The sequence below is a fragment of the Chroicocephalus ridibundus genome, chromosome 18 (genome assembly GCF_963924245.1).
Source record: "Chroicocephalus ridibundus chromosome 18, bChrRid1.1, whole genome shotgun sequence".
In the NCBI taxonomy this organism is placed as follows: domain Eukaryota; kingdom Metazoa; phylum Chordata; class Aves; order Charadriiformes; family Laridae; genus Chroicocephalus; species Chroicocephalus ridibundus.
The window spans coordinates 9,034,288-9,060,424 of NC_086301.1; the positions used below are offsets into that span (position 1 = coordinate 9,034,288).

The window sequence follows — 26,137 nt, forward strand, 5'->3', positions numbered from 1 at the left end:
AGTATAGAAATGGGGGTTGGCCGGGCGGCAGGAATCCGTGTTCGCTGCTCGGGATGGCCATCGGGTGGTAAGCAATTGTACTGCATCACTCCTGGTTTCCTATATTCTTTTACAATGATTGTCATTTTCTTTCCCGTTACTGGTCTATCAAACTGTCTGTACCTCAACCCATGAGATTTTTATTCCTTTTTCTCCCTCTTCTCCCTGTTCCTCTGCAGGGGGCCAGGGGGGAGCGAGTCAAAAGCTGCGTGGTCGTTCCCCCCCGACAAGGCTGAGGAGTGAGCTGGCTCTGCTCATGTCACTGCAGCTTTAGGACAACCAGGAGCTTCCTTGAGGTTTTCCTGCAGGAATATGCTGAGCAGCTCCTCTGCGTTACAAGTGGATTACAGATGAGGTAACTAGTGAATGTCAGACGCTGTAACCCCTTTCCCAAATCCCCGCTGCTGTGGAGCAGGGATGACTCCTTGGGAGCCCACAAGCAGAGCTCTGCTCCTCACGGCACACTTGGCCAGCAACAATGAGAGCTCCAACAAGGGCAATGCAGAAAGCTCCCGGAAGGAAGGACACAGGCAAAGAGTGTTTTCGGGGCTTGGGTTTGGAAGGGCAGGCAATGGGAAGAGATTTGCTCAGAGCTGTCCTGACTTGTGAGTGTGCTTTCCTCCTTTGGCAGTACCTCGGGAACAAAGGGATCCGATGTCCAACGGCAGCTCCATCACCCACTTCCTCCTGCTGGCATTCGCAGACACGCGGGAGCTGCAGCTCTTGCACTTCTGGCTCTTCCTGGCCATCTACCTGGCTGCCCTCCTGGGCAATGGCCTCATCATCACTGCCGTAGCCTGTGACCACCGCCTCCACACCCCCATGTACTTCTTCCTCCTCAACCTCGCCCTCCTCGACCTGGGCTGCATCTCCACCACTCTCCCCAAAGCCATGGCCAATTCCCTCTGGAACACCAGGGCCATCTCCTACTCGGGATGTGCTGCCCAGCTCTTTCTCTTTCTGCTTTTGATATCATCAGAATATTATCTTCTGACAGTCATGGCCTACGACCGCTACGTTGCCATCTGCAAACCCCTGCACTATGGGTCCCTCCTGGGCAGCAGAGCTTGTGTCCACATGGCAGCAGCTGCCTGGGGCAGTGGCTTTCTCAATGCTCTCCTGCACACTGCCAATACATTTTCAATACCCCTCTGCCAAGGCAATGCCCTCGACCAGTTCTTCTGTGAAATCCCCCAGATCCTCAAGCTCTCCTGCTCAGACTCAGACTACCTCAGGGAAGGCGGGCTTCTTGGGTTTGCTGCCTTTTTTTCTTTTGCCTGTTTTCTTTTCATTGTGGTGTCCTATGTGCAGATCTTCAGGGCTGTGCTGAGGATCCCCTCAGAGCAGGGACGACACAAAGCCTTTTCCACGTGCCTCCCTCACCTGGCCGTGGTCTCTCTGTTTCTCAGCACTGCCACATTTGCCTACCTGAAGCCCTCCTCCATCTCCTCCCCAGTACTAGACCTAGTGATGTCCATTCTGTATTCGGTGGTGCCTCCGGCAGTGAACCCCCTCATCTACAGCATGAGGAACCAGGAGCTCAGGGATGCCCTGAGGAAACTATTGCAATATACTGCAATATTCACAGAAAACAGCAGGACAACCTTCTGTTCATAACCTTTTTACAGTCTTCCTTTCTTTCTTTCTCTTTCTTCCTTTCTTTCTTTCTTTCTTTCTTTCTTTCTTTCTTTCTTTCTTTCTTTCTTTCTTTCTTTCTTTCTTTCTTTCTTTTTCTTTCTTTCTTTCTTTCTTTCTTTCTTTCTTTCTTTCTTTCTTTCTTTCTTTCTTTCTTTCTTTCTTTCTTTCTTTCTTTCTTTCTTTCTTTCTTTCTTTCTTTCTTTCTTTCTTTCTTTTTGTTCCTTTTTTTTCCTTCCTATATTCCTTGCTTTCTTTATCTCTTCCTCTCTTTCTCTCTTTCACTGTTTCTCTTTTTTCTCTCTTCCTCTTATTTTAGGCTTGTTGTAATATTATTCCTAATCTCGCTTTTTGAGCATTTCAGTGTTCTTTCTTCCCAATGACCTGATGTACACGAGAAGCCAGACTCCCTCTGTACTTGAAACAAAATAAAGGCAGCAGCAGAAAATCAAGCAGCGAATGAATGCTTTATTTTGCTTTGCTTACACACGCAGCTTTTGCTTTACCTGGGCTGAGCTGGGAAGCGCTCGGGAGAGGAAAACACCAGTGCAGAGCTCAGCTGTGTGAGTGTGAAGGCTGGGTGCACACAGCAGTGTTCTCACACAGCCAGGCCTTCTGGAGAGACAGGAAGGACCCGCAGAGCAGGACCTGCTCTGTGCCACGGTCCACGGACACCCTGGGGAACCTGCCCCAGGGTAATCGTCACCAACCAGCCCCTCACAGCTGCAGCAACAGCCACTCACCTCCGCTCAGAGAGCTGCTCTGTCCCTCCATGGAGGGACACAAAATGACTGCATCAGAAGTTTGTTCTTGCTTTCCAGACTCTTGAATGCACATGTCATGTGGGTGATGAGATGAATTTGAGGCAGCACAAGTGCCAGCAGCTACTGCTAGGAGTGTCCTGTTGCGGGAAACTCAGTCTCTTGAGATCACTTCAGGTTTTGAGTAACACCCCCTGGGTAACCATCACTGCCATGTGCTTCCTTGTATGTGGGTCATAGAGACATCGAATCACAGAATCACAGCATGGTTCGGGTTGCAAAGAACCTTTAAAGGTCATCTAGTCCAATCCCCTCTCCACACACAGGGACATCTTTCACTAGATCAGGTTTCTCAAAGCATTGTCCAACCAGACTTTAAACACTTCCAATGATGGGCCATCGTCAGCTTTTCTGGGCAACCTGTTCCCTTCTCTCACCACCATTATCGCAATATATTTCTCCCTTATCTCCAATCTAAAACCGCCCTCTCTCCCTTTAAAACCCTTGGCCCTCGTCCTGTCACTGCAGGCCTTGGTACAAAGTCTCTCCTCGACTGTCCTACAAGCCTCCTTTTTATATTGGATTCCTGCAATAAGGTCTCCCTGGAGCCTTCTCTTCTCTGTGCTAAACAACCCCAACTCTCTCAGCTTTTCTCCATGAGAGGTGTTCCAGCTTTCAGAGCATTTTTGTGGCCCTACTCTACACGCACGCTAACAGGTCTATATTGGTCTTGTGCTTGGCACCCCGGAGCTGGATGCTGTTCTCCAGCTGGGGTCTCACCACAGCAGCGTAGAGGAGGACAATCCCCTCCCTCCACCTGCTGGCCACGCTTCTTTTCATGCAGCCCAGGATGCGCTTGGCTTTCTGGTCCTGCACTTGGACCACAACAACCCCATGCATCGCTACAGGCTTGGGGCAGTGTGGCTGGAGAGCTGCCTGGCAGAAAAGGACCTGGGGGTTGTAATTGACAAGCGGCTGAACATGAGCCAGCAGTGTGCCCAGGTGGGCAAGAGGGCCAATGCTATCCTGGCTTGTATTAGAAATAGTGTGACCAGCAGAAGGAGGGAGGTGATTGTGCCCCTGTACTCAGCACTGGGGAGGCCACCCCTTGAGTATTGTGTCCAGTTCTGGGCACCTCAATACGAGAGAGATCTCGAGGTGCTGGAGCGAGGGCAGAGGAGGGCAACGAAGCTGGTGAAGGGCCTGGAGAATAAATCTGATGAGGAGCGAGTGAAGGAGCTGGGACTGTTTAGTTTGAGGAAGAGGAGGCTGAGGGGAGACCTCATCGCTCTCTACAACTACTTGAAAGGCCATTGTAGAGAGGTTGGTGCTGGTCTCTTCTCACAGGTCATTAGTGATAGAACAAGCGGGAATGGGTTCAAGCTGCAGCAGGGGAGGGTTAGGCTGGATATTAGGAAAAAATTCTCCCCAGAAAGAATGGTCAGACACTGGAATAGGCTGCCCAGGGAGGTGGTGGAGTCACCATCCCTGGATGTGTTTAAGACTCCTTTAGATGTGGTGTTAAGGGATATGGTGTAAGGGAGGATTTCGTAGAGTGGAGTTGATCCCAAGGGTCTTTTCCAACCTAAATGATTCTGCGGTTCTATGATTGCCAGCTCATGTTCAGTTACTCAAACCCCAGTATCCTCAAGCCCTTCTCTGCAGGGCTGCTCTCAAACCCTTCGTCAACACACTCCATGTGTCTCCTGCACTGCTTACAGCTTGCTGGGATGCTCTTCCAGCAGCTGTCAGGGTGACTGGAGTCCCCCAGGAGGATCGGAGTGCCTGTGGTGCTTCCTGTAGGAGAAGTAAGAACGCTTCGTCAAAAGGCTCCTCTTGGTTGGGTGGCCTGGAGCAAACCCCAGCCATGAGGATTCCAGCTGCACAAGGGTGCTCAGCTCCTCCTCTTTGTTCCCCAGGCTGCGTGCATTGGTACAGAGGCACTTCAGCTGGGCCATTGACCAGGACAACTTCTTTAGAGGAACACACCCGAAATCACAGAATCATAGAATTGTTAGGGTTGGAAGGGACCTTAAAGATCATCTAGTTCCAACCCCCCTGCCATGGGCAGGGACATCTCCCACTAGATCAGGGTTGGTTCTGAATATACCAGCAGCCCCTGGCCCTTCTCTCTTCCTAAAACTCCGTCCCCTTCCCCCGGTCAATCCAGTCGGACATGCAACTGGCCTCTTTTATACCGTCTTCTGCCTCCTCCCTCTTGGTTCCTCCCTGCTCCCCCTTCCGCTGCATGTCCCTCAGGGGTTTGCACAGCTCTAGTCATTCCCGCATCCCTCCCAGACCAGGCTCCCTCTGAGTCACAACGTTCTCATTTCAAACGGCCACTTGATCTTCCTGGAGCTGCCACCTGGACTTTCTTGATGGCCCACCAATTCCTGGGACTGGCAAAAGTTCTTTCTTGTCATGGACTCCATGGTTCTTTGCTCAAGTTTGTGGCTCAGTGCATTCTGCTTCTGGTTTTTCTCCCTTTTTTCTCCCCGTTTCCCCATGAACAAGGTCCCCGCTCAGATGACCTTGCTGGAATAAACACTCCCCCTCTCACACGCCTCCATCCCTCAGCGTGACTGACCACCTTTGGCTCCCATCGCTGCCTCCCTGAGCCTTTGCCCTCAGGTTTGGGGCCCTGCACCTTCTTCTTGATGGCCACTCGGCCTGACAGCTGCCCCGCCCACCAGCTTCCGGCGGAAGTCCCGCCCCCTCTCCTCTACCGGGCCTCTGCTCTCTTCTGATTGGCTGCCAGCACCGGCCACCCTGCCTGGATAGACCCGGAGGTGCATGGGACCCGGAAGGCCCTTCCCCTCCATGCACGGGGGCGCCAGTTTGGTTTGTCCACCATTTTCTGCCGAGATGCCGCCATTCCCTGGCAGGGAGCTGCCGTTTGGTTAAAGATCACACAGCTCCGTGATTGGCTAACGGCCAGTTCTTGACACCGTCACACCCGCGTGTTCTCAGGCAGCCCCTGGGATGGGCTGCCTGCCTCGTTTGGATATAAAAATAGAATATTTCTAGGCAATATCATCATATATTGTATATATCTATGAAAGGAAGTGTATCATTCTACTAATGAATTTATTTTTTATAATTTTTGTTTCCAAAGTTTAAATAACTATAAATTTGAATTGGAGCTATAGTTTTGAATTGAGTAAATCCCCCTTCAATAAGATTTAGTGTAGTGAAGAATTACAGTTTAAATGTGAACGGAAGCAGAAGGAAAAGGCCGGGTGGGGGTCCCCCACTTTACCAGGCTGCAGAACAAGCCCTGACAGGGTGGGCTGGGGGGAATTCAAGAGGGTGGAGGGGTGCCCGAAAGGTGGTGGGGCACGGACACGCTGGAATGTGCCCAGGGACTACGGCCCCCTTCTAGGAGGGGCGAGCAAGTGACGGAGAGGGGGGTCAGTACTGGCTTGGGTCCCCCCAAAAGACGAGCACCCAGCGAATAGGTTGGTATGTGCTTGTGAGGAGCTGCTGCCTGAGTAGCCAACAGGCCAAGAGGAGGCTTCTGGTGTGTGTAGGAGCTTGTGAGGAGTCGTATCTCAGAGGTGAGCAGACAGCAAGCACGGGGAGACGGGGTGGTCAGGTCTCTGGTGCCTGAGTAGCGGATAGACCAGGAGCAAGGCCAGGGCTCCTGTAGGGGCTGGTGAGGTCACTGGTGCTGCTGTAGCTGATAGGAGACACGTGGCTCAGGTTTGTACTTGTGATGTCACTCTTGGCTGAGTAGCTGATAAGGCAGGACCAGGTGCACAGCTCATGTAGGTGCTTGTGAGGTCACTGGTCCCTGCGCAGATGACAGGCCAGGAGCTGTCACCTGGCTTGTGGATGTCTTTGCGATGGCACTGGTGCCTGAGGAGCCCAGGAGAAACATGTCTTCTGTTGGGTATTTTGAGGTCCCAGGTGCCTGAGAATCTGGGAGGCCAGGACTGGGCACCCATCTTGTGTAGGTGTTTGCAAGGTCACCTGTGACCGTTCAGCTGACAGGCCAGCAAGAGGCCCATGGGTTGTGTAGGTGCTGGTGAAGTCACTGCTGCCCGCGTACCTGGTAGGGCAGGAGCAGGAACATGGCCTGTGATTTCCCCACTGCCTGTGTAACTTTTAGGCAAGGAGCCGGTGTATGGTTTGTGTGGGTGCTTCTGATGTCATTAAAATGGACCTTTCCTTGATAGAACACATCAGAGGTTGACTCAGCATCAGAGCCATCTGACTTTAACTTCTGACTTTAACTTCTCAAGTGGTTTGATCACTCTCCTCACGGTAACTGAGGTCCATGGGAGTCAGCACCAAATACATCACAGGGTCGTTAAAATGCAAAAAGCTCTGATGAGCCATGCCTTTCCCCATAAGATTCTTCAAGTCTTCAAGTCTCGTACAGCCGGTTGGAGAGGTTTCAGGACTTTAAAGAGGGAGATTTCAATGAGCATCTAAAGGGAAAGGCCTTTTTGAGAGTTTTGGTTTCTTTTGTCAGTTTTTTCCCAGCTGACAGAATAAGTGTTGCCAACAATCTTCAGCTGATATTCATCCAGGGTGCCTCCTAAGGAGCTCTGGACATGTAGGAAAAGCAGTCTCCTCGATGGCAAACACCGTATAGACAGTTCCTCCTCACCACCCCAACCCCGCCATTTCTCTCCGTGGCCACCTGGCCATGATTTTAACATCTCAATGTTAAAATCTAACCTTTTCCCACTGAAGTCTGTAGTTGAACGTTACAGCTCCTGGGCTCCAGTTCCCACCTGCTTTTCTTAGAGAACTGGCCGCAGACAGGCACAGAAGGGTTTTTCTTAATTATGCACAAACAAAAGTACAAAGTGATGCAGCCTGATAGAAAATATAACACAGTGCTCCAGAGAATGATAATTTCTTGTCCCGAGGTTAATACGCTTCCTGAAAATGCCATTTTTGGCATCAGGGGAAAGCATCTTCATTTTATGAAATGTATTCATTCATCTCTGCTGGTGAAAACGTGCTCGTATTTTTTTAAATGTGGAAAACAATTCCTCAGCTTCTCAGGCAGACCTCAGTTGCTCGACACCCCAGTTACCTGATGCCTTTGTCTGGGACTGGCAGCCAGCTCATGAGAGCTGAGGGACACCAGAGCCCCCAGCAGCTGCACAGGGAGGCTGGGCAGAGGGTCTCAGGGCATCTGCACTGGCAAGAGGCACCTGGGTCCCTGCAGCTGAGGACATTTGTGTCCTGTTAAATGCATCGCATCTGAAAATCTGAAAATCACTTTCCCTTCCAAATGGAGACAGCACACCAAATCGCCCCTCTAAGTCTGCAACATTAAAACACAACTAAACCAAACAAGGAGGATGAGAACCGCATGAAGGGCTGAGTCACCATCCCTGAATGTGTTTAAGACTCGTTTAGATGTGGTGTTAAGGGAGTAAGGGAGAACTTCGTAGAGTGGAGCTGATGCTCGGACTCAATGATCCCAAGGGTCTTTTCCAACCTAAATGATTCTATGATTCTATGGCCCAGGTGCTGTGTAGCTAGGGATTGTTTACTTATCCCACGCTTTGCCGCCAGGGAGAGCGATGAGAACTCCAGGGCTCCTTCCAGGTGCTGCGTCCGCACGTCCTTCGGCATCCACAATTCCCCCTTCTTCATTTACTACAAAAACAGTGGCCAAGGTTTTATCTGTAAGATGCTGCGCACACCGTAGCACACAGGGAATACAAAGCATAATGCACAAGAATATGCTTATACAAAAAAGCAAGAATTTTAGAGCTGATTGCAACCATCCAGTTAAGCCCCAACTGTTAAAAAGGTTATCCAGCCATCCCCAACTCCCCCCATTCGTAATTTCTGCACATTTTGCTCTAACTGTTGTATACTTTTATGGATTGATTCAGAGTGGTCTGATAAATTCATACAGCACGTGCCATCAAAATCTTCACATCCATGGCCATGCGCTAATAACAGAAAATTGACGGCTGCTCTATTTTACAGAGTTGCATGGCGTACTGAATCTACATCTAATAAAAGGCCAGGAAGAGCTACTGAAGTAGCCTTACTTTGTTCCACAAGCCAACAACCTAGCTTTTTTTAAGAGCGTTAGCGCTTTTGCAGAAGCCACACCGGGAGCAGAGAAAGAAGAAATGGCAACCACAGGTGGCTGCCAAAAGTGTACCCGGTAATCAAGAGGGGTGACCTTTTGGAGATATGTTGCGTTTCGAGAGCATTTGGCAAAGTTAAAACACTTACGAGCATCCATCTGAATTTAGCCTAGAATACCAACCTCCTGTGGCTCTAAAGGCAGGGGAGAGAATAATTTATTTGCCCAATATAATCTACTGAGGCAATCTGTAGGTTAAGACTTTGTGATAACCAAGGGTCAAGGTCGTCCTTTTTGACAGGGACATGTATGTGGCTTGGATCCATTCCAGAAAGCTGCTGACAGCACAAACGACCCTGGGAAAACAATCGTGGTAACATTTCAGTCATCATAGTTACTGTTTTGGAAAAGGTACGTGGCAAAACTACCCACTCTAATGCAGTCGGGCTCTTTGCGAGTGCATCATCCCACTGTCCTATCAGGGCGTAAGGTTGAAATTCTTGTAGGAAGGTGTTCAACGTGTCTTGCAGCAGTAGTAGACTATATCTTACCTGCAACGTGCTGTAATGCCTTCTGAGCTGTTGGGGTTAATGAACATAGAACTTATGGGAGGGGGCGCGGGGACAGAGACAGCGCTCCAGGGCGTCCCCTGTATCTTCAAAGTGCGCTCATCTCTCTCTCCCTCTCTCCGGCCCAAGACAGACCCCTTATATCCTGCACCGGATTGAGTGGAGAAGTACAGGCTAGAGTCGCTGCACGTGTGGCCAGCGCATGCAGCGAGTCCCACCAGACTCGTGATCCGGCTTTGCTAACGGCGGCTGTCTGATATGTGACCACATTGTTGTAATCCCTTCTTGTTATCTTCTTCTGTGAAGGTCAGGTTCTCATGGATACACACGCAGTTTTTACAGCAACATATTCTACAACTCGTACCAGGGTACGATGCAAAGCGGCATCTACAACTGATCGTATAATGCTTATTAAACACGGCAAACAGCGTACTAAACATAACAGACAAATTCCTTCCACACAGGCAAACGAGTATAATTTGCTTCAACCAACCCCACCCCCAAGTCCATCCAGCAAAGACATTTCACCCAGTGGTCTCCACAAGTTGCTGGTTGGGTCGGTGCCGTTCTTGCAACTGGGCATGGATGGATTTGGAGTGGTCACTTAGATTCATACAACACAGTCCTTTAAAATCTTGACAACCATGTCTGTGAGCTGAAAGCAAAAAGTCAATAGCAGCTCTGTTTTGCAGCGTCGCATGTCGACTACTATCTCCATCAGCAATAACTCAGAAATAGCCGTACCAGTAGCATTGCTAAACTTATCCTTGGCAGCAAGAGAGTCCTTGTTCTCAAGAGCACATGCGGACTCCCTGTTCTTCCTGGTACAGTTTTCTCACTGTGCTTTGATCTTCCACAACTGCGTCCATGCCTGCTCGTTGGGACTCCGTAGACCGAACCAGGATAGCAGACTCATTCAATCCTTTTGGCTTTGCTGTTGCCTGTAAGGGCGCACACACCGGGCTGGAACCCACCGAGGTCCCGTTCCTGTGGAGACACAAGCATAGCCTCTCCCCCACGTTATCAACTGCTATGGACCCTCCATAATTCCTCATTCTAAATTATGTACTAGCACTTGAGCTTTACCCTCGCTATTGTGTTTGTCCACTCGCAAAGATGTATAATGTCGGCTAATGGTTGACTCCGCACTGTCAGAGAAATTCAAAAAATTGAGTACATACAATGCCTTAGCCAAGCCTTCCTGTGGTGAGAGAGACTCAACTCCCCCTTTTTGGCGCAACAACATGCCTTTTAATGAACTATGCGATCATTGTACAATGCCTCGGCCGGTAGGGGAGTGCGGAATGCCTGTAAGGTGCTTGACCCCCCAAATCTTGAAAGAATTTTTGAAGGCGGAGGGAGATGTAAGCTGGGCCATTAGCCGTCTTAACCGTAGGGGTGACACCTAGAGCAAAAGCTAGAGTAAAACGTTTGATAACATCGTGAGCTTTTTCACCAGTAGGACAAGTGGCATGTATGGCTCCGGAGAAGGTATCTATAGAAACATGGATGTATTTAAGGTGTCCAAATTCGGAAAAGTGAGTTACATCAGTTTGCCACAGCTCAAGAGCAGTAAGGCCTCGCGGGTTAACGCCAAAGGGTGATGAACTTGTATATAACCGCTGGCAATCTGGACAGGCAGCAACGACATTTCTTGCCTGCCAGGGCATCCAGGAAAAGGTTTTTTGCAATGCTTTTGCATTCTGATGGAAAAATGCATGAGAGATTCGGGCTTGCTCTATTACCTGGGGCACTACTTGAGCTGTGAGAGTTAATGCATCAGCTCGTCCATTGCCTTCCACTAGGGGCCCTGGAAGGGCGGTGTGAGCTCTGATGTGCATGATCAAATAAGGATGCTGTCTATTGTTCAGCAAATGCAAATATGTTGACAGTAGAGTAAAAAGTAAGGGGTTGGAGACTTCCCTTAAACAAGCATTTTCTATGCGGGGTACAAGTCCCGCAACAGAGGCAGAATCAGTTATTATAGTGAACGGAGCGTCCCATTTCTGGAACACTCGTACAGCAGCGGCGAGCTCTACGATTTGTGGGGACCCACTAGTTCGGCGTACATCAGAATCCCACAATTTACTCTGCGGGTCTTGCCTTCCTACGACTGAGCGGCCGGTTCGTCCAGAACCATCAGTAAAGACAGTCAAAGCTTGTAAAGGCACATGACTCACTTTCGGGGCTACATACAAAATAAAATCTTTTTGTAAGAGTCTATGGCTAGGGCTATGAATATCTGTTTGTCCCGGGTGGTCAACAGTCGCTGTTTGAAACATCACTGAGGTTTGTAGAAGCCATTGCAGCACTTGCGTGGCTATTGGTAAGATAATACGGGAAAACTCCTGCCCAGCTAATAGCATAAGCCGTTGTCTTCCTTTTGTGATCAACATAGCAAAGCATTCTGGGCGAGTTACCACTGTCTTATACAGCTGCTGAGAAAGGAAGACCCATTCAATAATGATCAAAGGGTCAGAACGAGTCTCATCCCACTGATACGTTAAGGCATACGGTTGCACAGCGGGATTTAATATCACCATTTGGAAAGGTAGGCTCGGACACACGCGATCCGCTTGACGTGAGGCTAATGCTTTAGAAAGCTTTGCCAAGGCCGACTGCGCTTCTGGGGTTAGACTCCTAGGTGACAAAAGATCTGAGGTCCCTGTTAACAAAGAAAATAATGGACTTAACTCGTGACTTGGTACCCCCAATAGTGGACGAACCCAATTAATGGCCCCTAAGAGCTTCTGTACATCATTAAGGGTTTTAATATCTGCTTGAATTTTCACTTGTTGCGGGATAATTTTTTGTTCTGTGCTCCTCCATCCCAAGTACTGCCACGGCTCCTTCTGGTGTACTTTTTCAGGCGCAATTTGTAACCCGGCAAGTTTTACTTGACGCTATGTAAACTGCAGAGCTGCTTGCACAGTCTCTCGTGACTCTGCTGACACAAGGATATCGTCCATATAACGGTATCTTATAGCATCAGCAAACCTTTGCCGAACGGGAGATAGGGCCTTTGCTGCAAACCACTGGCACGTTGTGGGGATATTTTCCATCCCCTGTGGGAGAACTGTCCAATGACAGCGTTCACAAGGTTCACTTACCTTGATAGATGGCACAGAAAATGCAAATTTGGGGGCATCCTCAGGATGCAACGGGATTGTGAAAAAACAATCTTCCAAATCAATGATAGCGAGGCACCAATTTCGGGGGACCATAGTGGGTGAAGGCATACCGGGTTGTAGAGTACCCATATCTTCCATTGCGGCATTAATTTTTCTTAGATCATGTAAAAGTCGCCATTTGCCCCCTTTTTTCTGTATTACAAACACAGGCGAATTCCACGGACTGGTCGTTGGGACTATATGGTCTTCTCGGAGCTGTTCTTCAACCGGCTGATGAAGGCGGCGCAACTTTTCGCGTGACAAGGGCCACTGTTCCACCCAAACGGGGTTATTAGATTTCCAGGTTAACTTTAAGGTGGCTTGCGCCACAGTGGCCCCTAAGACAAATTTGACCCAATCTGTATTCCCCAGTGGCTCATACAGTCGCCGCCCCATAAAGTAATTGGCGTAGTTAACACAAAAGGACGGAATGGAGAAGTGTAGGGTCCTGCACCTGGGAAGGAAGAATGCCAAACACCAGTATATGTTAGGGGCGGACATGCTGGGAAGCAGCTCTGAGGAGAAGGACCTGGGGATCCTCGTAGACAGCAAATTATCCATGAGCCAGCAGTGTGCCCTTGTCGCCAAGAAGGCCAATGGCATCCTGGGCTGCATAGGGAAGACTGTTGCCAGTAGGTCGAGGGAGGTCATTCTCCCCCTCTACTCTGCACTGGTGAGGCCACAACTGGAGTACTGCGTCCAGTTTTGGGCTCCCCAGTTCAAGAGGGATAGGGCACTTCTGGAGCGAGTCCAGCGTAGGGCAACCAAGATGATTATGGGACTGGAGCACCTCCCTTATGAGGAAAGGCTGAAAGAGCTGGGACTCTTTAGCCTGGAGAAGAGAAGGTTGAGGGGGGACCTGATTAACGTTTACAAGTACCTAAAGGGTGGGTTTAAGGAGGACGGAGCCAGGCTCTTTTCAATGGTTCCCAGCGACAGGACAAGGGGCAAGGGCACAAGCTAGAACATCGGAAGTTCCGTTCAAATACACGGAAAAACTTCTTTACAGTGAGGGTGACAGAGCACTGGAACAGGCTGCCCAGGGAGGTTGTGGAGTCCCCTTCTCTGGAGATTTTCAAGACCCACCTGGATGCAGCCCTGAGGGATGTGCTGTAGGCAATCCTGCTCTAGCAGGGGAGTTGGACTAGATGATCTCTAGAGGTCCCTTCCAACTCTGAAGATTCTGTGATTCCGTGGTTCCGTGAATGAGGCAGCACGATTCTCGGGCCCCTGGGTCTGAATTAGGTGTTTGCTCTGTAAAGGCAAAGCATTCCCGCCAATGCCCATTAATGCCTCCCCCACTTGTACTAACGGCCAGTTCACAGGCCATCTGTCTTCAGAGATGACTCTGACATCCGCTCCGGTGTCCAGAATACCGCTCACGCAAACAGGACCTTTTCCTCGCATCGTCAATGTGCACTGCATCAATGGTTGGCCAGCACTGACGGATTGTGCCCCTAGTATCTGTGGGCTCCCGGCTGAGACAAAGCCTCCGCTCCCCCTTTGTGTTTGAACAGCTTTCGGGGGACAGGCATCAAAATACACCAATTGGGCTATCCTGGAGCCGCAAGGTAGTGTGCAGGGGGGTGCTGGGGTCCATTTAGTCTCGCAGGATATAACAGAGAGCAATTCACCAAGGCATGCAATACCATATACACATATAGGAAAAACCCAAAAACATCTCTCTATGGTACTGCTTTGAATCTGGTGTCCTATTTCTCTTTCTCTGCTGTTTTCTTGTAGCGCGCATGGCATAATGTTGTGCTAACGTGGCATATTTCCCGTCTAATTATACCTGTTTGGGTTTTCTTTTTTCTTTTTTTCCTGTTTTTCTTTTTTTTTCCTTTTTTCTTTTTTTCCTGTTTTTCTTTTTTTTCCTTTTTTCTTTTTTCCTGTTTTTCTTTTTTTTTTCTTTTTCTTTTTTCCTGTTTTTCTTTTTTTTCCTTTTTTCTTTTTTTCCTGTTTTTCTTTTTTTTTCTCTTTTCTTTTTTTCCTGTTTTTCTTTTTTTTTTCTTTTTTCTTTTTTTCCTGTTTTTCTTTTTTTTTCCTCTTTTCTTTTTTTCCTGTTTTTCTTTTTTTTTCCTCTTTTCTTTTTTTCCTGTTTTTCTTTTTTCTTTTTTTTTTCCTGTTTTTCTTTTTTCTTTTTTTTTTCCTTTTTTCTTTTTTTCCTGTTTTTCTTTTTTTCCTGTTTTTCTTTTTTTTTTTTTTTTTCTTCATCACTTACAACTGACATAACAGTCTGCCTTTGCAACTAGGGCTCACCCTTAAGTTCCTCATTTTCCTACAGAGCATCCTAGAGACTTTGGCTCAACTCCTTTTCCCGATCGACCATGAGCTTATAGGCAAACAACAACCAGCGATACGCCCTGAACGGGTGAGCCGTTCCCACGAGCGTAAGCGTGTCGGCTGATGAAAACTCCCCCAATATTTCAGGACTTCCATCGGTTCTACGGCCCCTCCAGGTCTATCTCCCTGGGGCGCACTCACCTTACATTTACACATTGTGTATATACAAACTTCTTCACTTGACGGAGTGTCAGCCCCAGTCGCGTACGAGAACAGGACCACACCGGGCAGAACACCTGCTCCAGGGGAGTCACCTAACGACACTGCACACAACAAAAAGCAAACAGTAGCACAGATGATGATCAGCAGGTAGAAGCTGGCGCCCACACACACTCACACAGCAGACATACAAAAACACCACTTCTATCTCAGGGAGACGACTGGGGAGGGGAGGGGGCCAGGCGGGTGGTGGCAGGAGCGAAACGGCTCCAACTCCGTCCTTCTCTGCTGACATTCTGACAATACACCGCACTACCCCGATTCCGGCTGTGCACGTATAAGCGGTTGATAAGGGGGAACAGATGCGGTACCTGGCGCAAATGGAGAAGGGCTAAGAACGGAGGAGCGCGATAACGACTTTCGTCGCTGTTGCTGTAAAATGTCCTCCGCAATTGGAGCAGATGCAGGAATAGCTTTAATTGGGGTTAAAGGTGGATAGAAATCAGGTTCAGTCTCTGGATTTATTGGACCAGGATCAAAGGGGTCCCCAGGATCATCCTCAGGGCTATTACAGAATAGGGTAGAGTGAACTTGAGTGCCTCCTTTCCCTTCGCCTTGTTCTGATCTCGGCAAGACCGGGCGACAATCGTCCGCTTGAAAATTAGGAGTTGCGGCGGTTGCCCGAAACGGAGCAGCATCGTTATTGCTTGCAGCTTATCTGATATCCTCCCGTTTCCGTAACATCTCTAGAATTTGCCGCCAAGGGGTTAATAATTCAGCAGCAACCTTGTCCGCCTTAGTGGCTCTGGCCCAACGTTTAACCCCTTCTGCGTCCCACATTTTTATACTAAAAATAGTGATTGCATCGACACCATCGCAATTAACGGACACCCATTTCAGTATCTTTTTTAAGGTCTGGAGGCTCGTATATACATGATGTTTCCGCAAGAGTCCCTCCATTAGTCCTAGTACTGACTTTTCTTCCCAAGATATGTTACTCCCCATAGCTCCCCACAGCTCCCCTCTCTTGAAGAGATGCCTGAAGCCGGCTCCTGCTTCCTTTCAGCAGCACTTAAGTTCTGTGGGGCTTGACACCCGTCAAACCTCATTAATCGCCCCATCTCACACGGGGCACCACTGGTGGCAATTAGGCACGGACTCCGTTTGGTGCACAAACGAAAACGCTTTATTTTAGGCAGCAGCCTCTTTAAATACCCTCTGCTACAGAGCTAGCAATTTCCCACTGCTACCTCCTTATCATGAGATTACACAGCACATACCACACATATCACAGCCCATACATGCTGTAACCAAGACAAGCTATTCATCTTTAGCAACCCGGCCGGCCTTCAGCGCTCTCTCCTTTTCTCCTTCGTCTCGTGGCCCAGGTGCTGTGTAGCTAGGGCTTGTTTACTTATCCCAGGGTTTGCCGCCAGGGAGAGCGAGGAGAACTCCAGGGCTCCTTCCGGGTGCTGCGTCTGTCCGCAGCTCCTTCGGCATCCACAGAACGGGGCTGGCTGCAGTGCTGCGCCTGCAAGTGAGCGCCTCCCACGCACAGGAACACCAGGAGCGACACAACACACTCCCTTTTACGTGGCACGGTGATTTATGATCAAAGCGCAACAAATTGCTGCTCCTGAGCACTGCAGCACAGTTTGCACGTGCAAACCTAGAGGTGCCCAGGCAGTTCATCGTGCTGGCCCCGTTCTTCTTCCAGATGCACCAGGAAGGGACGCCTCAGCCCTAACAAGAGGCAGCAGCCACCAGCTGTGCATTAACTGTGGGCAACATTCAGAGAGCCACCCCCACTCTTGTAGAAGCCGACACACGCACCGCGGGCATCTTAGGGACGCGCATTTAGCCCAGAGTGCTTCCAGGGTGTTCGGGGACAGCAGTTCAGTGTTCAGCTACAGCAGAGCAGAGCGGGAAGAAAAGCAGAGCCAAGTACCAGCTGCTCATTCCCACGAAGGCCTGGGTCGCTACACACTCCTTGGTAAATTCCTGTGCGAGACACTGAAGCTCGTACAGAAGCTCTGCAGTCACAGCCAAAATTGTCACTTTTCTGAAAAGCCCTTACCTCCTGTTTGTGTGACTTAAAGATCCATTTCTTTCTAGACTATATAGCCAGAAAGCAGGGGAAAGAGGAGGTGAGGTATTGATTTCAAAGGTGTGCAAAAGCATTTCTTTGTCAGCGATGGAATAAAAGGACACGGTCTTCTTTTGTAGCTCCAGCAAAACTCCAACCTTCAACGGTTTATCCTTGCATAATAATGTTTCTCGGTCTCTGTGCCACGCTGACAGCTGCTCTTTGGGACCTACCCATTCTGCACACCAGGAATGCTCCCTTCTTCCTAACTTGTCCCTTTTTCCAAGAAGTTCATGAGCAACTCCAACAGCCCACCCATCGCTGGCCTGGGTAATTACTTCCCAGTAGTGGCACCCCACAGAGAAGCTCTGGGAACACGTCACTTGGCTGATGCAGAATCTGTTGGCCGATGGCTTTAATAACAGTGGATGTGCATCCCTACTCAAAACAGAAAGAAAACCAACAGCCACACAATAAACTTTCACCAAAGTTTGATCCTGCACATCAGCAGAAATCCTCAACCAAGCACCAATGACTGCATCCTGAGCACACGGAAACATTTAACAGGCACAACTGAGGAAACAGCCATGACAGACTCACGCGCTCCAGCGTGAAGGGGAAGGTACTTGCTGCCTTACAGGACGGATCTTATTCCTAACCACAGTCTTACTAAAAAAATTGCCAATAATAAATGGGACGCTTCCCTCAACAGAACTGACATAGCCATCCGTTCACCGGGACACGTTCTTGCACGTTTGATCAGCAAAAACATTTCTTCTATGTTTTCAGCTACAGCTGTAGTACTCTGTGTTGACTCTAAAAATAGTTCTGTGAAAATGATACAGAATTCAGACAATACACGGAGTCATTACGGCTTCACACAGCAAAGATCAGCGAGGTGCGGGAACTGCCCGTACACCGAGGCAGACGCTGCAGCCAGCTCAAGCCAAAGCGCGGCTCCTGTCCCTCCATCCAACAGGTTTCTGATCCTTTTTCTCTCGCATGTGCAGTCAGGTATAGTATCGCATTATGCTGCACTACCTGATGAATTCAAGGTGACTTCACTGTGTTTCTCCACTTCGGGTAAACAGCCGGATCTCCTGCTGACGTTTGTAAGTAGAGTTTTCTTCAGCAAATCCCGTGTCTCGTAGCCCCTTGAGTATTGTGACTGAAGAGTCCCGCTGGCTTGCATCCTTACACTGCGAAAGCTGGCTTGAAATCATGGCTTCTGGATTTTTAGCTGCAGATGCTGGAGGTCATGAGCAGACACTTAATGAGCAGACACTTGTCTCCTGGGGCAAGTCTGGAGGTTGCACTGGAGGTGAAAAAATTAAAGCCTTAAGGCACTTCTTCAAAGCGTAAATAGGAAGTCATAGTTATTAGTGTCAAATTCTGCAACTTTCTATATTCTGCGAGTCCTAACACCAGATCCTGCAGAAACAGGGTATCTGTTCCAAAATATAGATCCAACATCTAGCACCTCGCTTATTGCAAAATCTCTGGTATTCACCTTTCCACTTTTGTAATAGACACGGGGAGGGGGGCGGGGAGGAATTGGGGGGCTCTGGGCCAGGGCCTTGGGAGTGGGGACTCCCCTAGAAATGCACTGCAGCCATTTTCTATGTTTTATTCCTATTTTTAGGGGGGACACACACGCTGATGGGGGGGGCATCAGCCCACGAGAGCTTCTAGCCAGCCTTTTCTCCCCCCTTTTTATTTTTTTTTAATATGTAACTATCATATATAAATGCATCCAACGTACATAAACGCGCAGAGAAGGAAGGAGCAGCACGGAGGCTCTGCCGGGCGACGGGGCCCCCACCAGCATCCCTGCAGCCGGGCAGGGGAGGGACCGGCGGGAGAAATATCGACAAACAAACGGATGGCGGCGGCTGCGGGCACCCCGGATCGGGGCCGCGGGGGCACGGAGCCGCTGCGGAGCCCCCTGGCTCTGGGTTTCTTCCCGCACAGCCCGCCAGGGCCGCCCCTCACCCCGCTCTCTCCCTCCGCGCCCCGGCGGCAGGACTCGCCTCAGGGCGGCGCGCGGCCCGCACCCTCCCGCGCAGGCGCGCGCCGCCGCCGCTCCCGCGCTTGTCCCTCGCGCGCCGCCGTAGGAGGAAGCCGAGCGCGCGGGGGGGCCGCGGCGTGAGGGGCCCGTAGGCCGTGGCTGGTGGGAGAAGGTGAGTGCCGGAGGGGCCGGGCCGGCTGCGGGGCGGGGCGGGGCGCCCTGGGGTGCGGGAGAGCCGCTGCCGCCGTGCCACCGGCTGTCGCGTCGCCCTCCTGCCTGCCCGGGCTCCTTCGCCTCGGGGCGGGGAGGCCGGCGCAGAGCGGGCGGGCGAGGAGCGGAGCTCCGTCCCTGCGTGGCTGGCGGCGGTCGGGGCCGGGTGCTCCGTGGCCGCTCCGTGCGCGCTGAGAGCGGCGGGGGGAGGCGGCGGTGGCCTTCGTGGGAATGAGCAGCTGGTACTTGGCTCTGCTTTTCCTCCCGCTCTGCTCTGCTGTAGCTGAACACTGAACTGCTGTCCCCGAACACCCTGGAAGCACTCTGGGCTAAATGCGCGTCCGTAAGATGCCCGCGGTGCGTGTGTCGGCTTCTACCAGAGTGGGGGTGGCTCTCTGAATGTTGCCCACAGTTAATGCACAGCTGGTGGCTGCTGCCTCTTGTTAGGGCTGAGGCGTCCCTTCCTGGTGCATCTGGAAGAAGAACGGGGCCAGCACGATGAACTGCCTGGGCACCTCTAGGTTTGCACGTGCAAACTGTGCTGCAGTGCTCAGGAGCAGCAATTTGTTGCGCTTTGATCATAAATCACCGTGCCACGTAAAAGGGAGTGTGTTGTGTCGCTCCTGGTGTTCCTGTGCGTGGGAGGCGCTCACTTGCAGGCGCAGCACTGCAGCCAGCCCCGTTCTGTGGATGCCGAAGGAGCTGCGGACAGACGCAGCACCCGGAAGGAGCCCTGGAGTTCTCCTCGCTCTCCCTGGCGGCAAACCCTGGGATAAGTAAACAAGCCCTAGCTACACAGCACCTGGGCCACGAGACGAAGGAGAAAAGGAGAGAGCGCTGAAGGCCGGCCGGGTTGCTAAAGATGAATAGCTTGTCTTGGTTACAGCATGTATGGGCTGTGATATGTGTGGTATGTGCTGTGTAATCTCATGATAAGGAGGTAGCAGTGGGAAATTGCTAGCTCTGTAGCAGAGGGTATTTAAAGAGACTGCTGCCTAAAATAAAGCGTTTTCGTTTGTGCACCAAACGGAGTCCGTGCCTAATTGCCACCAGTGGTGCCCCGTGTGAGACGGAGCGATTAACGAGGTTTGACGGGTGTCAAGCCCCACAGAACTTAAGTGCTGCTGAAAGGAAGCAGGAGCCGGCTTCAGGCATCTCTTCAAGAGAGGTGAGCTATGGGGAGCTATGGGGAGTAACATATCTTGGGAAGAAAAGTCAGTACTAGGGCTAATGGAGGGACTCTTGCGGAAACATCATGTATATACGAGCCTCCAGACCTTAAAAAAGATACTGAAATGGGTGTCCGTTAATTGCGATGGTGTCAATGCAATCACTATTTTTAGTATAAAAACGTGGGACGCCGGAGGGGTTAAACTTTGGGCCAGAGCCACTAAGGCGGACAAGGTTGCTGCTGAATTATTAACCCCTTGGCAGCAAATTCTAGAGATGTTACGGAAACGGGAGGATATCAGATAAGCTGCAAGCAATAACGATGCTGCTCCGTTTCGGGCAACCGCCGCAACTCCTAATTTTCAAGCGGACGATTGTCGCCCGGTCTTGCCGAGATCAGAACAAGGCGAAGGGAAAGGAGGCACTCAAGTTCACTCTACCCTATTCTGTAATAGCCCTGAGGATGATCCTGGGGACCCCTTTGATCCTGGTCCAATAAATCCAGAGACTGAACCTGATTTCTATCCACCTTTAACCCCAATTAAAGCTATTCCTGCATCTGCTCCAATTGCGGAGGACATTTTACAGCAACAGCGACGAAAGTCGTTATCGCGCTCGTCCATTCTTAACCCTTCTCCATTTGCGCCAGGTACCGCATCTGTTCCCCCTTATCAACCGCTTATACGTGCACAGCCGGAATCGGGGTATTGCGGTGTATTGTCAGAATGTCAGCAGAGAAGGACGGAGTTGGAGCCGTTTCGCTCCTGCCACCGCCCGCCTGGCCCCCTCCCCTCCCCAGTCGTCTCCCTGAGATAGAAGTGTTGTTTTTGTTTGTCTGCTGTGTGAGTGTGTGTGGGCGCCAGCTTCTACCTGCTGATCATCATCTGTGCTACTGTTTGCTTTTTGTTGTGTGCAGTGTCGTTAGGTGACTCCCCTGGAGCAGGTGTTCTCCCCGGTGTGGTCCTGTTCTCGTACGCGACTGGGGCTGACACTCCGTCAAGTGAAGAGGTTTGTATATACACAATGTGTAGACGTAAGGTGAGTGCGCCCCAGGTAGATAGACCTGGAGGGGCCGTAGAACCGATGGAAGTCCTGAAATATTGGGGGAGTTTTCATCAGCCGACACGCTTACGCTCGTGGGAACGGCTCGCCCGTTCAGGGCGTATGGCTGGTTGTTTGTTGTTTGCCTATAAGCTCATGGTCGATCGGGAAAAGGAGTTGAGCCAAAATCTCTAGGATGCTCTGTAGGAAAATGAGGAACTTAAGGGTGAGCCCTAGTTGCAAAGGCAGACTGTTATGTCAGTTGTAAGTGATGAAGAAAAAAAAAAAAAGAAAAACAGGAAAAAAAGAAAAAAGGAAAAAAAAAAAAGAAAAACAGGAAAAAAAGAAAAAAGGAAAAAAAAGAAAAACAGGAAAAAAAGAAAAAAGGAAAAAAAAAGAAAAACAGGAAAAAAAGAAAAAAGGAAAAAAAGAAAAACAGGAAAAAAAGAAAAAACGAAAAAAAAAGAAAAACAGGAAAAAAGAGAAACAGGAAAAAAAGAAAAAAGGAAAAAAAAAGAAAAACAGGAAAAAAGAAAAAAGAAAAAAGAAGAAAAACAGGAAAAAAAGAAAAAAGGGAAAAAAAAGAAAAACATGAAAAAAAGAAAAAAGAAAAAAAAAGAAAAACAGGAAAAAAAGAAAAAACGAAAAAAAAAGACAAACAGGAAAAAAGAGAAACAGGAAAAAAAGAAAAAAGGAAAAAAAATAGAGAAACAGGAAAAAAAGAAAAAAGGAAAAAAAAAAGAAACAGGAAAAAAAAAAGGAAAAAAAAAAAGAAACAGGAAAAAAAGAAAAAAGGAAAAAAAAGAGAAACAGGAAAAAAGAAAAAAGGAAAAAAAAGAAAAACAGGAAAAAAAGAAAAAAGGAAAAAAAAGAAAAACAGGAAAAAAGAAAAAAGGAAAAAAAAAGAAAAACAGGAAAAACAGAAAAAAGGAAAAAAAAAGAAAAACAGGAAAAACAGAAAAAAGGAAAAAAAAAGAAAAACAGGAAAAAAGAAAAAAGGAAAAAAAAAGAAAAACAGGAAAAAAGAAAAAAGAAAAAAAAAGAAAAACAGGAAAAAAGAAAAAAGAAAAAAAAAGAAAAACAGGAAAAAAGAAAAAAAAAAGAAAAACAGGAAAAAAGAAAAAAAAAGAAAAACAGGAGAAAAGAAAAAAGGAAAAAAAACGAAAAACAGGAAAAAAAGAAAAAAGGAAAAAAAAGAAAAACAGGAAAAAAAGAAAAAAGGAAAAAAAAGAAAAACAGGAAAAAAAGAAAAAAGGAAAAAAAAAGAAAAACAGGAAAAAAAGAAAAAAGGAAAAAAAAGAAAAACAGGAAAAAAGAAAAAAGGAAAAAAAAGAAAAACATGAAAAAAAGAAAAAAGGAAAAAAAAGAAAAACAGGAAAAAAGAAAAAAGGAAAAAAAAAGAAAAACAGGAAAAAAGAAAAAAGGAAAAAAAAAGAAAAACAGGAAAAAAGAAAAAAGGAAAAAAAAAGAAAAACAGGAAAAAAGAAAAAAGGAAAAAAAAAGAAAAACAGGAAAAAAGAAAAAAGGAAAAAAAAGAAAAACAGGAAAAAAGAAAAAAGGAAAAAAAAAGAAAAACAGGAAAAAAGAAAAAAGGAAAAAAAAAGAAAAACAGGAAAAAAGAAAAAAGGAAAAAAAAAGAAAAACAGGAAAAAAGAAAAAAGGAAAAAAAAAGAAAAACAGGAAAAAAGAAAAAAGGAAAAAAAAAGAAAAACAGGAAAAAAGAAAAAAGGAAAAAAAAAGAAAAACAGGTATAATTAGACGGGAAATATGCCACGTTAGCACAAAAGTATGCCATGCGCGCTACAAGAAAACAGCAGAGAAAGAGAAATAGGACACCAGATTCAAAGCAGTACCATAGAGAGATGTTTTTGGGTTTTTCCTATATGTGTATATGGTATTGCATGCCTTGGTGAATTGCTCTGTGTTATATCCTGCGAGACTAAATGGACCCCAGCACCCCCCTGCACACTACCTTGCGGCTCCAGGATAGCCCAATTGGTGTATTTTGATGCCTGTGCCCCGAAAGCTGTTCAAACACAAAGGGGGAGCGGAGGCTTTGTCTCAGCCGGGAGCCCACAGATACTAGGGACGCAATCCGTCAGTGCTGGCCGACCATTGATGCAGTGCACACTGACGATGCGAGGAAAAGGTCCTGTTTGCGTGAGCGGTATTCTGGACACCGGAGCAGATGTCAGAGTCATCTCTGAAGACAGATGGCCTGTGAACTGGCCGTTAGTACAAGTGGGGGAGGCATTAATGGGCATTGGCGGGAATGCTTTGCCTTTACAGAGCAAACACCTAATTCAGACCCAGGGGCCCGAGAATCGTGCTGCCTCAGTCCGTCCTTTTGTGTTAACTGCGCCAATTACTTTGCGGGGCGGCGACTGTATGAGCCACTGGGGAATACAGATTGGGTCAAATTTGTCTTAGGGGCCACTGTGGCGCAAGCCACCTTAAAGTTAACCTGGAAATCTAATAACCCCGTTTGGGTGGAACAGTGGCCCTTGTCACGCGAAAAGTTGCGCCGCCTTCATCAGCCGGTTGAAGAACAGCTCCGAGAAGACCATATAGTCCCAACGACCAGTCCGTGGAATTCGCCTGTGTTTGTAATCCAGAAAAAAAGGGGCAAATGGCGACTTTTACATGATCTAAGAAAAATTAATGCTGCAATGGAAGATATGGGTACTCTACAACCCGGTATGCCTTCACCCACTATGGTCCCCCGAAATTGGTGCCTCACTATCATTGATTTGGAAGATTGTTTTTTCACAATCCCGTTGCATCCTGAGGATGCCCCCAAATTTGCATTTTCTGTGCCATCTATCAAGGTAAGTGAACCTTGTGAACGCTGTCATTGGACAGTTCTCCCACAGGGGATGGAAAATATCCCCACAACGTGCCAGTGGTTTGCAGCAAAGGCCCTATCTCCCGTTCGGCAAAGGTTTGCTGATGCTATAAGATACCGTTATATGGACGATATCCTTGTGTCAGCAGAGTCACGAGAGACTGTGCAAGCAGCTCTGCAGTTTACATAGCGTCAAGTAAAACTTGCCGGGTTACAAATTGCGCCTGAAAAAGTACACCAGAAGGAGCCGTGGCAGTACTTGGGATGGAGGAGCACAGAACAAAAAATTATCCCGCAACAAGTGAAAATTCAAGCAGATATTAAAACCCTTAATGATGTACAGAAGCTCTTAGGGGCCATTAATTGGGTTCGTCCACTATTGGGGGTACCAAGTCACGAGTTAAGTCCATTATTTTCTTTGTTAACAGGGACCTCAGATCTTTTGTCACCTAGGAGTCTAACCCCAGAAGCGCAGTCGGCCTTGGCAAAGCTTTCTAAAGCATTAGCCTCACGTCAAGCGGATGGCGTGTGTCCGAGCCTACCTTTCCAAATGGTGATATTAAATCCCGCTGTGCAACCGTATGCCTTAACGTATCAGTGGGATGAGACTCGTTCTGACCCTTTGATCATTATTGAATGGGTCTTCCTTTCTCAGCAGCTGTGTAAGACAGTGGTAACTCACCCAGAATGCTTTGCTATGTTGATCACAAAAGGAAGACAACGGCTTATGCTATTAGCTGGGCAGGAGTTTTCCCGTATTATCTTACCAATAGCCATGCAAGTGCTGCAATGGCTTCTACAAACCTCAGTGATGTTTCAAACAGCGACTGTTGACCACCCGGGACAAACAGATATTCATAGCCCTAGCCATAGACTCTTACGAAAAGATTTTATTTTGTATGTAGCCCCGAAAGTGAGTCATGTGCCTTTACAAGCTTTGACTGTCTTTACTGATGGTTCTGGACGAACCGGCCGCTCAGTCGTAGGAAGGCAAGACCCGCAGAGTAAATTGTGGGATTCTGATGTATGCCGAACTAGTGGGTCCCCACAAATCGTAGAGCTCGCCGCTGCTGTACGAGTGTTCCAGAAATGGGACGCTCCGTTCACTATAATAACTGATTCTGCCTCTGTTGTGGGACTTGTACCCCGCATAGAAAATGCTTGTTTAAGGGAAGTCTCCAACCCCTTACTTTTTACTCTACTGTCAACGCTTTTGCATTTGCTGAACAACAGACAGCATCCTTATTTGATCATGCACATCAGAGCTCACACCGCCCTTCCAGGGCCCCTAGTGGAAGGCAATGGACGGGCTGATACATAAACTCTCACAGCTCAAGTAGTGCCCCAGGTAATAGAGCAAGCCCGAATCTCTCATGCATTTTTCCATCAGAATGCAAAAGCGTTGCAAAAAACCTTTTCCTGGATGCCCTGGCAGGCAAGAAATGTCGTTGCTGCCTGTCCAGATTGCCAGCGGTTATATACAAGTTCATCACCCTTTGGCGTTAACCCGCGAGGCCTTACTGCTCTTGAGCTGTGGCAAACTGATGTAACTCACTTTTCCGAATTTGGACGCCTTAAATACATCCATGTTTCTATAGATACCTTCTCCGGAGCCATACATGCCACTTGTCCTACTGGTGAAAAAGCTCGCGTTGTTATCAAACGTTTTACTCTAGCTTTTGCTCTAGGTGTCACCCCTACGGTTAAGACGGCTAACGGCCCAGCTTACATCTCCCTCCGCCTTCAAAAATTCTTTCAAGATTTGGGGGGTCAAGCACCTTACAGGCATTCCGCACTCCCCTACCGGCCGAGGCATTGTAGAATGATCGCATAGTTCGTTAAAAGGCATGTTGTTGTGCCAAAAAGGGGGAGTTGAGTCTCTCTCACCAGAGGAAGGCTTGGCTAAGGCATTGTATGTACTCAATTTTTTGAATTTATCTGACAGTGCTGAGTCAACCATTAGCCGACATTATTCATCTTTGCGAGTGGACAAACACAATAGCGAGGGTAAAGCTCAAGTGCTAGTACCTA

At 48.4% G+C, this 26,137-nt stretch overlaps 1 protein-coding gene and 1 long non-coding RNA gene across 2 annotated transcripts; both read left to right on the forward strand.

The window, feature by feature from the left end:
* Window positions 1-711: 711 nt before the first annotated feature.
* LOC134525078 (olfactory receptor 14J1-like) lies at window positions 712-1,599 on the forward strand (the record flags this gene model as incomplete). Its single annotated transcript, XM_063355537.1, has 1 exon — window positions 712-1,599. A coding segment is annotated over one exon (888 nt), but the record flags the coding sequence as incomplete, so codon positions are not given.
* Window positions 1,600-18,725: 17,126 nt separating this feature from the next.
* On the forward strand, window positions 18,726-21,532 carry LOC134525042 (uncharacterized). The gene is made up of 3 exons (XR_010073671.1): window positions 18,726-19,012; window positions 20,083-20,218; window positions 21,137-21,532. It is a non-coding gene; the product is annotated as an uncharacterized LOC134525042 (long non-coding RNA).
* Window positions 21,533-26,137: the final 4,605 nt, after the last annotated feature.